The sequence below is a fragment of the Typopeltis vanoorti genome, chromosome 10, assembly GCF_054136105.1.
Source record: "Typopeltis vanoorti isolate ZY-2024b chromosome 10, IOZ_Tvanoo_1.0, whole genome shotgun sequence".
NCBI lineage: Eukaryota > Metazoa > Arthropoda > Arachnida > Uropygi > Thelyphonidae > Typopeltis > Typopeltis vanoorti.
The window spans coordinates 94,257,312-94,270,346 of NC_143558.1; the positions used below are offsets into that span (position 1 = coordinate 94,257,312).

At 36.2% G+C, this 13,035-nt stretch overlaps 2 protein-coding genes across 2 annotated transcripts in view; one reads left to right on the top strand and one right to left on the bottom strand.

Annotated features, from left to right (window-relative positions):
• Sec23 (transport protein Sec23) overlaps positions 1-13,035 on the bottom strand; it is a 410,761-nt gene that overhangs the window by 291,786 nt on the left and 105,940 nt on the right. The gene's annotated exons all lie outside the window — the stretch shown is intronic.
• Positions 4,719-13,035, top strand: part of LOC150102602 (putative glutamate receptor) — a 55,224-nt gene continuing 46,907 nt past the window's right edge. The window contains exons 1-4 of the mRNA XM_090398710.1: positions 4,719-4,731; positions 7,935-8,140; positions 10,827-10,988; positions 12,745-12,843. Of these exons, the coding sequence (XP_090254836.1) occupies positions 4,719-4,731; positions 7,935-8,140; positions 10,827-10,988; positions 12,745-12,843 (480 nt within the window). The remainder of the gene's footprint in view (positions 4,732-7,934; positions 8,141-10,826; positions 10,989-12,744; positions 12,844-13,035) is intronic.

The following is a 13,035-nucleotide window of genomic DNA, read 5'->3' on the forward strand; positions in this document are numbered from 1 at the left end:
CTTAAAATGCGTATTTTGAAAAATGTCCTAAAAATAACTCTGATTAATTAATGCGCTAATGAATAATGATGTTACTATATAAGAATGCTACTCTAAAATGCACATCCCCACCTCAGTTTTTTTTTTTTTTTTTGGTTTATCATCGATCGTTTTGTTCCTTGTTCACTCTTCAAGACTTTTCTGTGTAGCGAACAACATTAATTCCAATGAGTTCGAAAATCAGATTTGAGCTCCTTCTATTGAGAAATTAATAACTTAAATTAATGTCTCAACATTAATTTCAGTTATTAATTTGTATTCAGTAATTATTTTACATACCCTCATAATAGTGATACTTGTTATCTACTTTAATACTTCATGCTTAAGGAATTTAATGCTTACTGTACTTAATTTTCTTAAATAATTTAATAAAGTAAATTAAATATTAAAGCCAACTTTTATCATTTATAGCTTGCGAATGGTTGTTCTCGAACACTGCGGTTGTGATATCAACTAATCCACTACGAAGAGAGGATGGGGAACTTTTAGAATTTCTTAACATCCCAAAGGTACAGCTCGATATTTCTTGCTATGATCGCAGCACAAATATTGGTGAGGCGTACAGTCATTTGGAAACAAACGCTCATATTGAGCAATTAATATACGAAATCTTGAGGGTTCAGTATATAGAAGATGTGATACTAATACATGAAGAAAATAATATCGGTAAGTGAAAATAATTATTCTCTCTTAAATATATAATTATATTATTATTAAAAATAATATATATTGCTTAATAAATTAGGACACTAAGAATGTAATACCCATTTCAAAAATGCGATATTTCTTAATTCTGCTTCCAACAGGCTATTAGGTAGCAATTACTGCAAGAATCACCTTCCTAACAACAATGAAAGAGATTCTAATATGGTAATTCGCTGATTTTAGTTTTCTGATGGTGCATTAGAACTTACTAAGTTCAAGTTGAGGCGGATTTACAATGTACAGGGTGATCGTAATCGCGCTACCTAGAAATAACACATATCTGTTTCAAGGTTAATTACAAGTATATGAAATATGAAACAGCTACAAATGCAGGTTATAATCGGACCTTTATAACAAAAGATGAATAGGAACCTAATTGTAACGTATGTTGAAAGTGGCCACCTCCTTTGTGAATGCAAACTCACTCTCTTTTTACCAGCTTTGATGCCACTTGCACACTGATGTTTTCAATCGCTGTTGAAATGTTCATTTTTAGTTCATCCAGTTTGCGAGGATTATGCCGATAAACAACACTTTTGAGATACTCCCAAAGGAAAAAAATCTGGTGGTGATAAATCTAGTGATCTTGGAGGCCACAATTCTTTCGAGATGAGATGGTCACCAAAAAATTCTTGCAAAAAATGTATGGTACTATTCGACGTGTGGCACGTGGCACTGTCTTGCTGGAACCAACAATGGCGTTCTGTGTGATGATGTCTTGGTAGACGGAACTATTCACCGTCGTTTGAAAGAAAATGGGTCCCACTATACGACGGTGTGATACTGCACACCAAACTCCAATTTTTTGAGAATGCAAAACTTTTTCATAAAACGCACGTGGATTTTCATATGACCAAATTCTATTGTTTTGACTATTCAAATATCCACTGAGGTGAAACCAGGCCTCGTCACTGAAGAAAACTGCATCAAGCACCTCTATACCACGCTCCTCAACGAATGAACGTAACCATCTGCAGAAGATTATTCGTTTGCCTTTATCTGGATCCTTAAGTTCATGGACTGAGTGTACACGATATGGATGAAGGTGTAACGATCTCGCAGCTTTCTGAGCACTACCGTATGACTCTGATGATTGCATGGCAATTTTCCTGAGGCTTTTTGTTGGGGATTGCTGCAGTGCTCTCTTTACCTCATCCATTTTATCGCCAGTCAAAATGGAGGGTATTCCAGAGTGATTTCTATCTGCAACAGATCCAGTTTCCCAAAAATTCTGCTAATCTCGTTATTGTCGACTTCTGAGGGAACTGCTGTATCCGGATATTTCTCGCGAAATTCTTCGGCAACACATGCGTAAGAACGATTAGCGAAATAACTTTCCAAAATGAAAACTAGTTGGGCCTGGGAAAAAGACATTTCACTTCCACAATCAACAAAGTTAAACCTGAGAGCAACGTGTACACATCACAGTGAACTCGGCGTCTCCGATAGTTTGTAATATGATGGTGACATCTAGTGGTGTAAAGAATGATTATAACGATTTCGAAACAATTGGTACAAATTCAAACTTTCGGTTGCGCCATTTTACGATCACCCTATAGTTCTATTTTGAAATCAAACACAGTTTTATTGTGTATGTATGGCTAGATCAGTGGAGCACCCAGAGGGGGGGGACAATGGGCCCTGGCACCCCCCCCCCCAAGAAAAGGAAAAAACAAAAACACTAGAAAAGTTTCCCAAAATCTTTCCAAATTAAAATTCATTTTTTAAAAAATTTATGTTGTGTCGTGTCTTCTATTTCCATACTACTTATGAATTAGAAGTCACATAAGGTGGGAATACCCTATAGCTCTCGGGAATCATGGCCGCTGTGAACGCAAGGCGAATATATTAGTGCTCGGGCGGACCGAGGCTACTTGGTTTTCCCGAGCCGGGCCAGAGGAGATCACGGGTATCATGTATTGGCGATCATTTGCAGATGCTCAGTCATAGGTCGTATGCGATGCGCAGTGTGTATTATTCTCAAATCGTCTACTCACCCCCCCCCCCCAAGATTAAATCCTGAGTGCGCCACTGGGCTAGACTTCTTATAAATGTCGACCGTAAGGCGCTATGGTATTGAGAATGGGAAAGCAAGAACGAATGAGCTTGCTAACACAGACGTAAAAGATGAGTAATATGGAATTTTTAAATAAAACATTAAATAAGGCTGTTTCAAATAAAGAAGATCGAAAACTGAAAAGATGGAAAAAAGAATCACTGCACATTATATTATATTAAAAAAAAACGATGGAATGGGTGTCCACTGAGAGATACCGATACTCAACTAGTAGCATGTTGGTTGACCCTCCAGAAGTGTCTTTATACATCGCATCATGGACTCCAGATTGAGGTTCCAGAACTCTCCACGGGTAAGAAGATACTCCACAGAACCAGGCAGACATGATTAATTCCTAACGTACTATCAGATTTTCTGAAAGTGGATCAGGTGCACACCTAAAGATGCTCAATGAGATTGAAATCCGGTGACTGAGAGGAGAACATCCATTAAAGTTCCTGTAACCTGATAGAGGATATATGCATTCAACATGGAATGTTATTCTGTTGGAAAAATCTACTACAGGGTAAATGACGAACATGCATGAATGTACAATTATCAAGAAACATAAGGAGTGCCAAGAAAATATGCTCTAAACATCACTTTATTGTCGCCATCTCTTCATTGTCGGACCAAGCGCGGTGGGTCTATAGCTTTGTGTTGTCGTTTGCTTCGTTACACTTGGCTTCCATGTGTATGAACTGGAATTCCTCATTCTATGAAAACTTTCTCTAGTCATTCGGTGACTAATGCTGAATTTCTTTTGCCCACCTTAGCTACATTTACTTGTTTTTATTTACGTGGTAGTTTCAATGATTGTCCGCTGTTATATTATACTAATTCTAGATAATAACCACCACATGGAGCATTCAGATTAATTCCCTCGTAGACGCAATAGTTCCAAAGTACAGTCAGCTACTGTACCAACTGCAGATGTATTGCACTTTACTATTTAATTAATCCTTCATCTGCCTCTCAGATTGATCACTGTTTTCTACACTGACTTGATGGTTTGACATACCGTTCTCGGAATACCTGAGACTATTGCACGTAGTTAGTCATCTTTGTGTATGTGTGTGTGTGTGTGTGTGTGTGTGTGTTAATCCGCCCAAGAATGGTTGTAAACATATCATACATTTAATACTATGAGTGGGTTAAGGGTTAGATAATCTCGGATTTCTGCTTCAGAAATCAAATGTTACTTTTCGCGCCACTTCAGAACTCCTGTAAGCAGTTCTAATAAAAGTAAAAGCATACTAATGTTACATCGAGAAATGGCAATGACCTGCTACCTAAAGATATCCACAAACATCAATGTCACAGCGGGAGTCGCGCTCAGTCGGAAGCACTATCCACTCAGCCAACCAGGCTGTCAAAACTTCCTACAGTCAGCGACTAGCATCCAAGTTATAATGGTATTTCTTTTAATGATTTGGTGTCATGTAATAACCACTAAGCTAGACTAGGATACTGGTGCCAAGGTCATACTGGCCAAAACTGATAGACGTTATATGGCGTTAGAACATCATATGGCATGATTGCTAATATGGTCATTGAGCTTATACGCTAAATAAAGAATAAAGAAAATTATGAAAATATCTTTGGAGAAGACATGCAGCAGAAACGCAACACTTTAACGATTCTTTACAGTCGCACATCAGACTGGAAAGAAATATTAAAGGTGCTCGTAAAGAGACTAGAATTTTAGTATGAAATTACAATCACGACATTTCTTCCATGCTGAAGTGGTGATTTCATCATGAGTTAATATTAGTATTTATGATAATTGGAGGTGCATGGCAACATTCATAATTAGAGATTTTGGAAAGAGTTTCAACCTTCAGCACGATCGTTTCGATCCTAACAAAACCCAAAATTATTCAGTTGGGATCAGTCGTCGCTTATAATCGGCAACGAGATGAAATTCACAGGTAAGTTACTATAGAGTAAATTGTGCTCAGCAAATGAGCTTTTGTAGGGCAGTTCGAGGAGGTTGTACCATTTGCCCTACATTTACGAAATCTGGATTCGAATCCCATACAGATGGGAGTACTCTTTATAATGATTTTTTCAGCGAAGGTGAGTTAGCCCGTCTCATATTGAAGTGGACGGGTTTCTTCATTCCTAAAAAATAGGCAAACCAACCGAAGAATACGCGCAATTTTGAGCGATAATACACCACCCCCTTAGCCTTAATTGCTTCAACAGCAATTCCAACAAACCCAAATCCAAGCTACCATCCTTCCAAAGCTTAGTGAATAACGATGACCCCCTTTGATTGCAGGGAGAGGAAACCCCGTTGGCATCCTGTCTAAACGAGAAGAAAGTCCTTGATAAGGACTTTTCAAATTAAGGTGAGTTAACCGATGTCATACGAGGGTGAAAGAGTTTCTTATACTGGATAATTCAGGTTTTCTATCTCGCAAAGCACACAAACTGAATCGGAGAATACATACATACAGCTGACAGATATAGCATGACAGACTATGCGGATAGGATTAACGGTCCTATTAGAGTGTTAATTAGGTTTCTGTGAAGCCAAGTTACTTGGCAATTAGAAGTCATTGAGTCCAGTATGCAAGGAAAAGACGAGATGAGAAACAAGATATCATCGAATGATTAATTGCAAAGGAGAATAACAAAGTTAGAGAGAATGCAAGGGTTCCAATTCTGTTAAAAAATTCAGTAATCGCCAGACGGTATTTTAGTATTCTGAGCGAAGAGTTAATAATTGTTTAAATACTCCTGCTTCTGTTAACAATTCGATGTTATAACACACACACACACACACACACACACACACACACACACACACACACACACACAACGTTCATGAAAGGCTCGTATCTTTTTTTCCCATCCGAATATACGTAGTATAAAATAAAAGCGTTAAACTGATTTTCTGTAATTGTAATATGGATAATATGAATTCCTTTCTAATAATAGTTGTGTAATATCTTCTGGAATGGGTGTACAAAAACTGTGACACTGTGCACTGGACAAAGAAAGGTGGATGAAGATAGTGAACCAGGCATCAGACATCAGCGGGCAGTGAGCCCATGGTTCGTGATGATGATGATGATGATGATGAATATCTTCTGCTGTCCTTAATGCTTTATGTTATTATCTTTACTATTCTACACATTTTTTGTATATATTTTCCTTTCTTACTCTGCCTATATTAGTAATATCTTTTTATCTTTACTCTCTTCTATTTTTATTCTATTCATAATTCTTTATAGCTTTACTCTTTCTTTCTTTATATCTTTATTCTAGTGCGCCTTTTTCTCTCTTATCCTTTCTCATTTACTCCACTGCGTACTATGATTATCCACCTTCCGTATTTACTAGTCGAATGCCTATGAATACTGGAAATTTATTTGTCGGACTGCGCCATCAGTATATCATTTAATTAGCAATTAAATGATAACTCAATAATATGGCAGGCAGATTTCTCTCTGTAACACAAATTCCTTCAATAAAACTTTACACAAACAGCCGTGGTCTATTCTTTTCCTTAACTTTACTTTTAGGCTATCTCACTTAGTTTCCCGCTCACAAGTCCGTTTTATTTAGGAACAGTGCAGTTGTAAAAATAAACAATCAAGCAGCACTCCTTTAACAAAAAAATCAAAACGCATTTTATTTACATTACTATGAAATATACATGAATTAAACAATAGGGAGATTGTTTTCTCTATCCATCCATAAAAATTCTTTAGCACAAATTAGAACCTTTTTACTTCAACATTAATTAATCTCTTTAACTCAAAAACTTATTAACTCTCTGCTTACAAATTCAACTTATTTAACTCCTAGTTTACTTGCAAAGAGGTTAGAGTTATTTTTACAAATTTGATATCAATTTCCAACATGCCAATTGACCCTTTTAAGGACACTTCTTATCACTATTAAACAAAAATCTTAAAAGTCCTTCTATAACAATTGTAAGAGGGAATATACAAAAGTGTGTAACTTACAAAAGCTCTGTATCGCACATTCACTCAAAAGTCTTTCACTAAAAGTTCTATGGCAATTCATTCATCTCAGATCTCGAGCTTCCTTCAGGAAATTTGGCTTGGTATCTCATCGGAAAAATAGCAGGCTGTAAACAGCGACCTGTGGTACTCATACAGCTCTGGCAAAATGTTGTTCTCCCACGGCGAAAAGAAAAACTTCCCAGCGAAACTGCTTCGGGTAATTTACATCGCCTTTTCTCCTCTGCTTTGGCTTGCCGAAAATGCCTGGACGACTGCCGTCTCAAGTAGCTTGAACTCCCGCCTCTAAGAAACTGTAATTGCCGCCAACTATCAACCGGGATCCCTCTCTGGTCTGGAAGCTTTTCTCTGCCAATTGGAACTTCTCCTTTCGACAACTCGAAGCTCTATTTCTAGACTTGAACCGGAAGCCCCTCTCTGGCAACTGCTGGAAGCGGGGAGCTCCTTCTGCAGCCTCTGGAAACCCTCTCTCTGGAAGTCGCCTAGAAGTAGTCTCTCTCTCTCTCTCTCTCTCTCTCTCTCTCTAGCGACGTCTCGAACCGGGAAGCTCCCTATGCTTGGCTCTGTCTCTTTTTATTATGCATTCTCTAAGACCTCGCACGAAGTTTGTAACCCCCCCAAAGAACTCGGCAAGACTCTTTCATCTTCTTTCAAGTTCGGCCCGCTTTCTGTTCTCCTCCGCTTTCTTTTGATTGTAAGTTGCCGGCCATCGGAAAGTTGTTTGAACCTTTCTGACTGATTTTGGAGGTGTTTACGTGCAGAGTTTGTAAGCCTTTCACATACACACAAAATTTCATAAACAACCTTTCTTATGCCGCCATGTAGATCTATTACATATAGCTTGGGCGGTAAAACATTGCCTTGTTCTTTTAACACTGAAATATTCTTATTAAAGGAGTATATACAGATAACTTCCAAAGGGTTATTTACAAAAATATATAGTACAAAATATACAGAGACAAACAAGTTATTTTTACAACAATCTCATGGGACTTGACCTCTGTAAAAAATTGATGTAAAGCGCTTTGGTATTTTTAAGCTACATCGAGTTTTACAGTTGCATTGCATTACTAGAAAGAAATTCTTACATACTTTCAATTATCAACATCAGTAATCTCATATTTTCACTATTTCAGCTGGAAATATCCTTACTAGAAAACTCAACCAAGCTTACATCAGAACTGTGCAGATAAGGATATATGAAGAAGATGGTAAAGCTCAAAGGATGATGGAAACTCTAGAATATTATTTTGATACTTGGAACTTAACTGCTCTCTCAGACAAAGGAAGACTTCTAGCTGTTCTCAACGTGGACTTAGCAACGGATGAAGTTCTTCTGCATGTAAGTTGGTTCTGCATTTTAAGGCAGTTTTTGCACTTTGATAATTTCTTAGCCACTTTCGATCCTTTACAAGATTATCGTGTAAAGGATCATGAAAATATAAAAACACACACTTTTTTTTATTAATGATAGAACGACGATCTGGCAAGTAAATTTTTCCATATTAAATTTATATTTTGTCACACACCACGTATACATTTTAATTCATAATTTGAAATTAATTACTTTTTTTTCATATTATAAATAAAAGTTAATGTTGTTTCTTCAACGTAATTTGGCGTAAAAAATTGTGACAATTTCAATACCAAAATGATTAGGCTTTGTGACAAAGTTAGAATAATGTTTGGTTTTGAACACTGAACAGATTTAAAGTAAAATTTCATCTTCTGTTCATTAGTAGTGAATGGTTATAGCTAAAATAAACTTTGGTTACAGGGCAGTTGTTAGACCGCAGATTTCCAAACAGAGTTACTTGTGGTATTCACCTAGAACCAGATATCGAGACTCCATTAAAATAGAAATATCTGAGAAACAGATAAGGGGTAATATACTCTTGACTTATGTGTTAGCCTAAATATGCTTCGTATCAATCACACCCACATCAGGTTGGAAATCTACAGCACATTTAATACCCTGGGAGGGTTAGATAACTTGGAAACCTTACTGAAGCGACTTTAGTAATTATAAACAAAACAACAAGTAATCACGAACTAAAGAGAAATATAAGACTAAAATATATGCAACTAGTGATAACAGATGTACAGTATATTATGTATATAAAATAAGACTCGTTGTCAGCCGTACACCTGCGAGACATAAATTCATATCAAATGACATATGATTACCTCATTGCCAAAATGTGTTCAGTTTCATGTTTGAAATATTCTGAAGGGGGGGGGTTAAAACGAATCTAAATATTTAGTTAAATTGGATAAAGTTTTCCCTTACAAAACAGAAAAAATAGAACAGTAGAATACAATACCACCTAGACATAATTTTCAAGGAATGGTTTCAGTATTGCAAAATAGTCCAAACACATCTCCCTACACACACACACACACACACACACACACACACACACACACACACACACACACACACACACACACACACACACACACACACACACACACAGACGCCATATTTTTTATCTATCGGAATGGATATATGTATATCATGTTTTTTATTTATACTTTTATACATGGTTTATACAGGTTTCATGAAACATTTTCAACAGTACACTTAAGATAACAAGAGAATTAATAGTGAGTTTATGGCATATTTTACTAATTCGTCCTACATTTCAAAATGTTCAAGTGAAAAAAAAGTGCTGTCGATAATATGCGGTTTAACACTTCAAAGTAAATGAATTTTAAACTATCAGAACGCGTACACGAAAAAACCTAGGAAACACAATTTACTAAGTGCATAAAATTCGTCGCGTCGCTACAATAGCGTGCAGCCTTGTCCTTCCCGTCGTTTCCAAATAAAGAAAATACAATTCGTTCAAATTCCAATCGCCCATTACTGTTTTGAGTGGATGTTAAAAGGTATGTCTAAACCTCTACTGTGGCAGGTTATATATGCACGTTACTTCTGCTATAAACCAATCAAAATACATATATTTTAGGAATATGGATTAATTCTGACTATGATATTCTAAACAAATGGCGTTCATCCGCTTCCTAACAAAAAGTACAATTTCAGTATGTGACCACACACGGCATGCGTAGGATTAGGCTGGTTGGAATTGAGTCAGAAAGCAACAAGGCTACGAAGCGGAATTATTATGCTCATTAACTGTGCGCGTTTTCCAGGCAGTTTTCCTGTTTTGTAAAATACAAAACCCATATTTCTAAAAAAAAAAAAAAGAAAAGAAAAAAGAAAAAGAAAAGTTATCACTTATGTTATTTCATCAACTCGGTATGATGGCTAAATCACCTATACTTTAAGTCTTTACAAAGGTTTCTCGTGTCCAGACAAACGTCAAATCCAGGTCTTGGAAATCGATGGAGGTTCTGCTGAATTTAATCGCTTCTAATATTTGATCATTGAATTGATATTCATGAGGGGACATCATGAATATGAATTCAATAATCAAATATTAGAGGCGATTAAATTCAGCAGAACCTCCATAGGACGCGAAGAACAACCCAAATGAACTGAATCCAGAAAAGGAAGATAATTCTAATATCAAGAAGTTTAGAATCATATCACCTGATGCTCTTCAAACTGTTACGTAAATATAATATTCTGTTTATCAAAGAATATGAATATGCATATAACCTATATTAATAGAACAGATTTAAACTTCTGGGTTCAGTTATCCAATCAATAGCCATCAGGCTATTGATTTTGGATAACTTAGATAAATTGATATTGGATAAATGTATCAGCTACTGACGCTTCTGCGCCTGATGGTCGTTGGGTGGACTATCAGGCATGTCTGTCTGTTTCCTGAGGAAAATCCAATATCAGGATTGCTGATAGAAGAGCGAAACCAGTGTTAAAAAAAAAAAAAATAAATAAAAAATAAAATAAAACGTCACTGCTTCCAGAAATACTTAACCCCTCTCACTCGTTTTCGACATTCATGGGTTATAATAATTATTCTGTTAGTTGCAAAGATCAAGTATTGTTAATATGAATTTTCTGAAGAATGTTTCAACCTTCTTTACCTTTTCAGTTAATCAAAGAAAGGATGCACAACACCAACCTTAAACTATTAGTCGTAGATGGTTTAGAAAAATGGCGCAATCGTCTTAAGAAGTCAACAATGTTTGAAGTTGATCTAATGGTTATTAGTGGAGAAAAAATGTCCCCAGCTACTTGTCCAGTGCATATAGAGGTACCTGAATTGAATTTTGCAAATTTTATTAAGTTTTGTTTTGAATATGTTTCATGGAATCTGGTGCCATTTACATTGCGCAAAGCTATCCGACGGTTGCGTAGTATTGCTTGTTTGTCACATTTATTTAAATATAGTATAGTTCCTTTTGCAGAATATAATTCCAAGACCAAATGAAATATGTCGGGCTTATAATAGGGAGTTTAGTTATAATTCAGTTTGTTGTTGTTAGGATGGGATTAGGATTATGTCTTGAAAGGGTGAGTTTCCGGTGAACGGCGAAACATAGGATGCCACTTTGTTAGAGACCAGAACGTGGAAAACATCCAAGTGTATGTTATGGAACATCCTGCTGCTCATGGTGCTTCATGAAATGATTAGCAAGCATGGAAAAGATGGACCCCAAATAGCTGTGCTCGATTTGCTTATGAAATTTTCCTTGCCTTATTGAAATAGTTGATGAATTCAAATTTTTACGAAACTCCTGATGAAAATTTTCTCGTGGAAGTAGCATAGAGATATCCTCAGGCCTCAAAACGTATTAATGAAACCCAACCTTAGAACCAGCTAGCTCTCCCCCGTCCCTCTTCTCTCTCTCTTGTCTTCTGACAAATAATCACTTCTTTTACATCCTGCATTTTATCAGATTCCGTGTTCCCGTTATGTTTTGGCTGACCCACGGTTCGCCAAAATTAAGAAATGACCTAGTGACAGTAACAAGTCAGAACTCGTTCAGCATATGGTCTACATTAGCCGCAGAGGTATTGAAAATAAACGAACCTGTCGCACAGAAGCAAGCAGTCTTTAAATTTAAAAGGTTATTCAAAAAACGTTATAACGAATTGAGTCACCGTCCAAACCTCAATTGTGAGGACTGTATGTCCGCATCCAAATTATGGCAAGTGGTTATCGTAAATCACTTCAAACACTTTTCCACGACCAATTTTTATAGTCAGGTTTCTGATATCAAATTCTCGATTTTGTTTCCTCGGAACCTGAAACAATTGCTAGTGATTCGCGGCCTTCCACTGAATTATCTAATGGTAACCTACTTTAACTCGTATTTCAGTTCTGGTGGCGTTCTAGTATAAACAAAGAGAAATATTCATATATTAAACATTAAATTCGATTCTTGCCAAGTTTTTGCAAACCTATAGTACATTCGTACCATGGGTGGACTAAGGATTATTTTTTATACTTTTATTAATTACATATAATAGTGTATTTTGCTTATTTTTTACACAGTCCGGAAACCCTCTAGAAACCAACACATGAAACTTTTTCAAGCTACTTCGGGACTCCAATAAGCGGGTTGGTGGTCTTATACCGGGCGATGAGTCTCATTTCCCACCTAAAATTATGCCTAAAAACAAGATTATTCATTATTATGTGCATTATTCGTTTAGGAAAAAAAAAACATTCCCAACGTATACAGTGGATAGAATAAATGCAAAATTCGAGTATTTCTATGTCCAAGCATTATCTTGATAAATAAATAAAACAATCTAAACGAAAGAAAGAAATTCATAATTATTTCTAATGGATTTTACTAATAAAGATCTCAATAATATTAAAAGTGAAAATATTCTCATGACAATAACTCTTTACAAATGATTTTATTGTCATTTTAGCATTAATTTCTAGTGATTTTTTTTTTTATCTTAAAATAAAATACTTAGCATGGTAAAGAAAAGTATTCCATACGACTCCTGACAGATATTTTTATTTATTTCTATTCCTGTATCTTCACTTTAAGATATTACCGTACGGCGCAGAATGGGAAAGACAAGACCACTGTCGAGAACTGAATCCAGATTCTAAGAAATATGGAGAATCTATAGCTGCAGCTCTTCAGGTATCTCTTTATATGCTCTCTCTCTCTCTCTCTCTCTCTCTCTCTCTCGCGCACACACACACACACATCTTTTCCTATTGTTATCTGAAAAAGCACCTCGAATGATAATCGACATAAATAAATAAAACTAAAGAACTCTGAATCTTTGATTCACGTTGCTCGCTATGGAATATTGAGAAAGAGCAAGCTTTC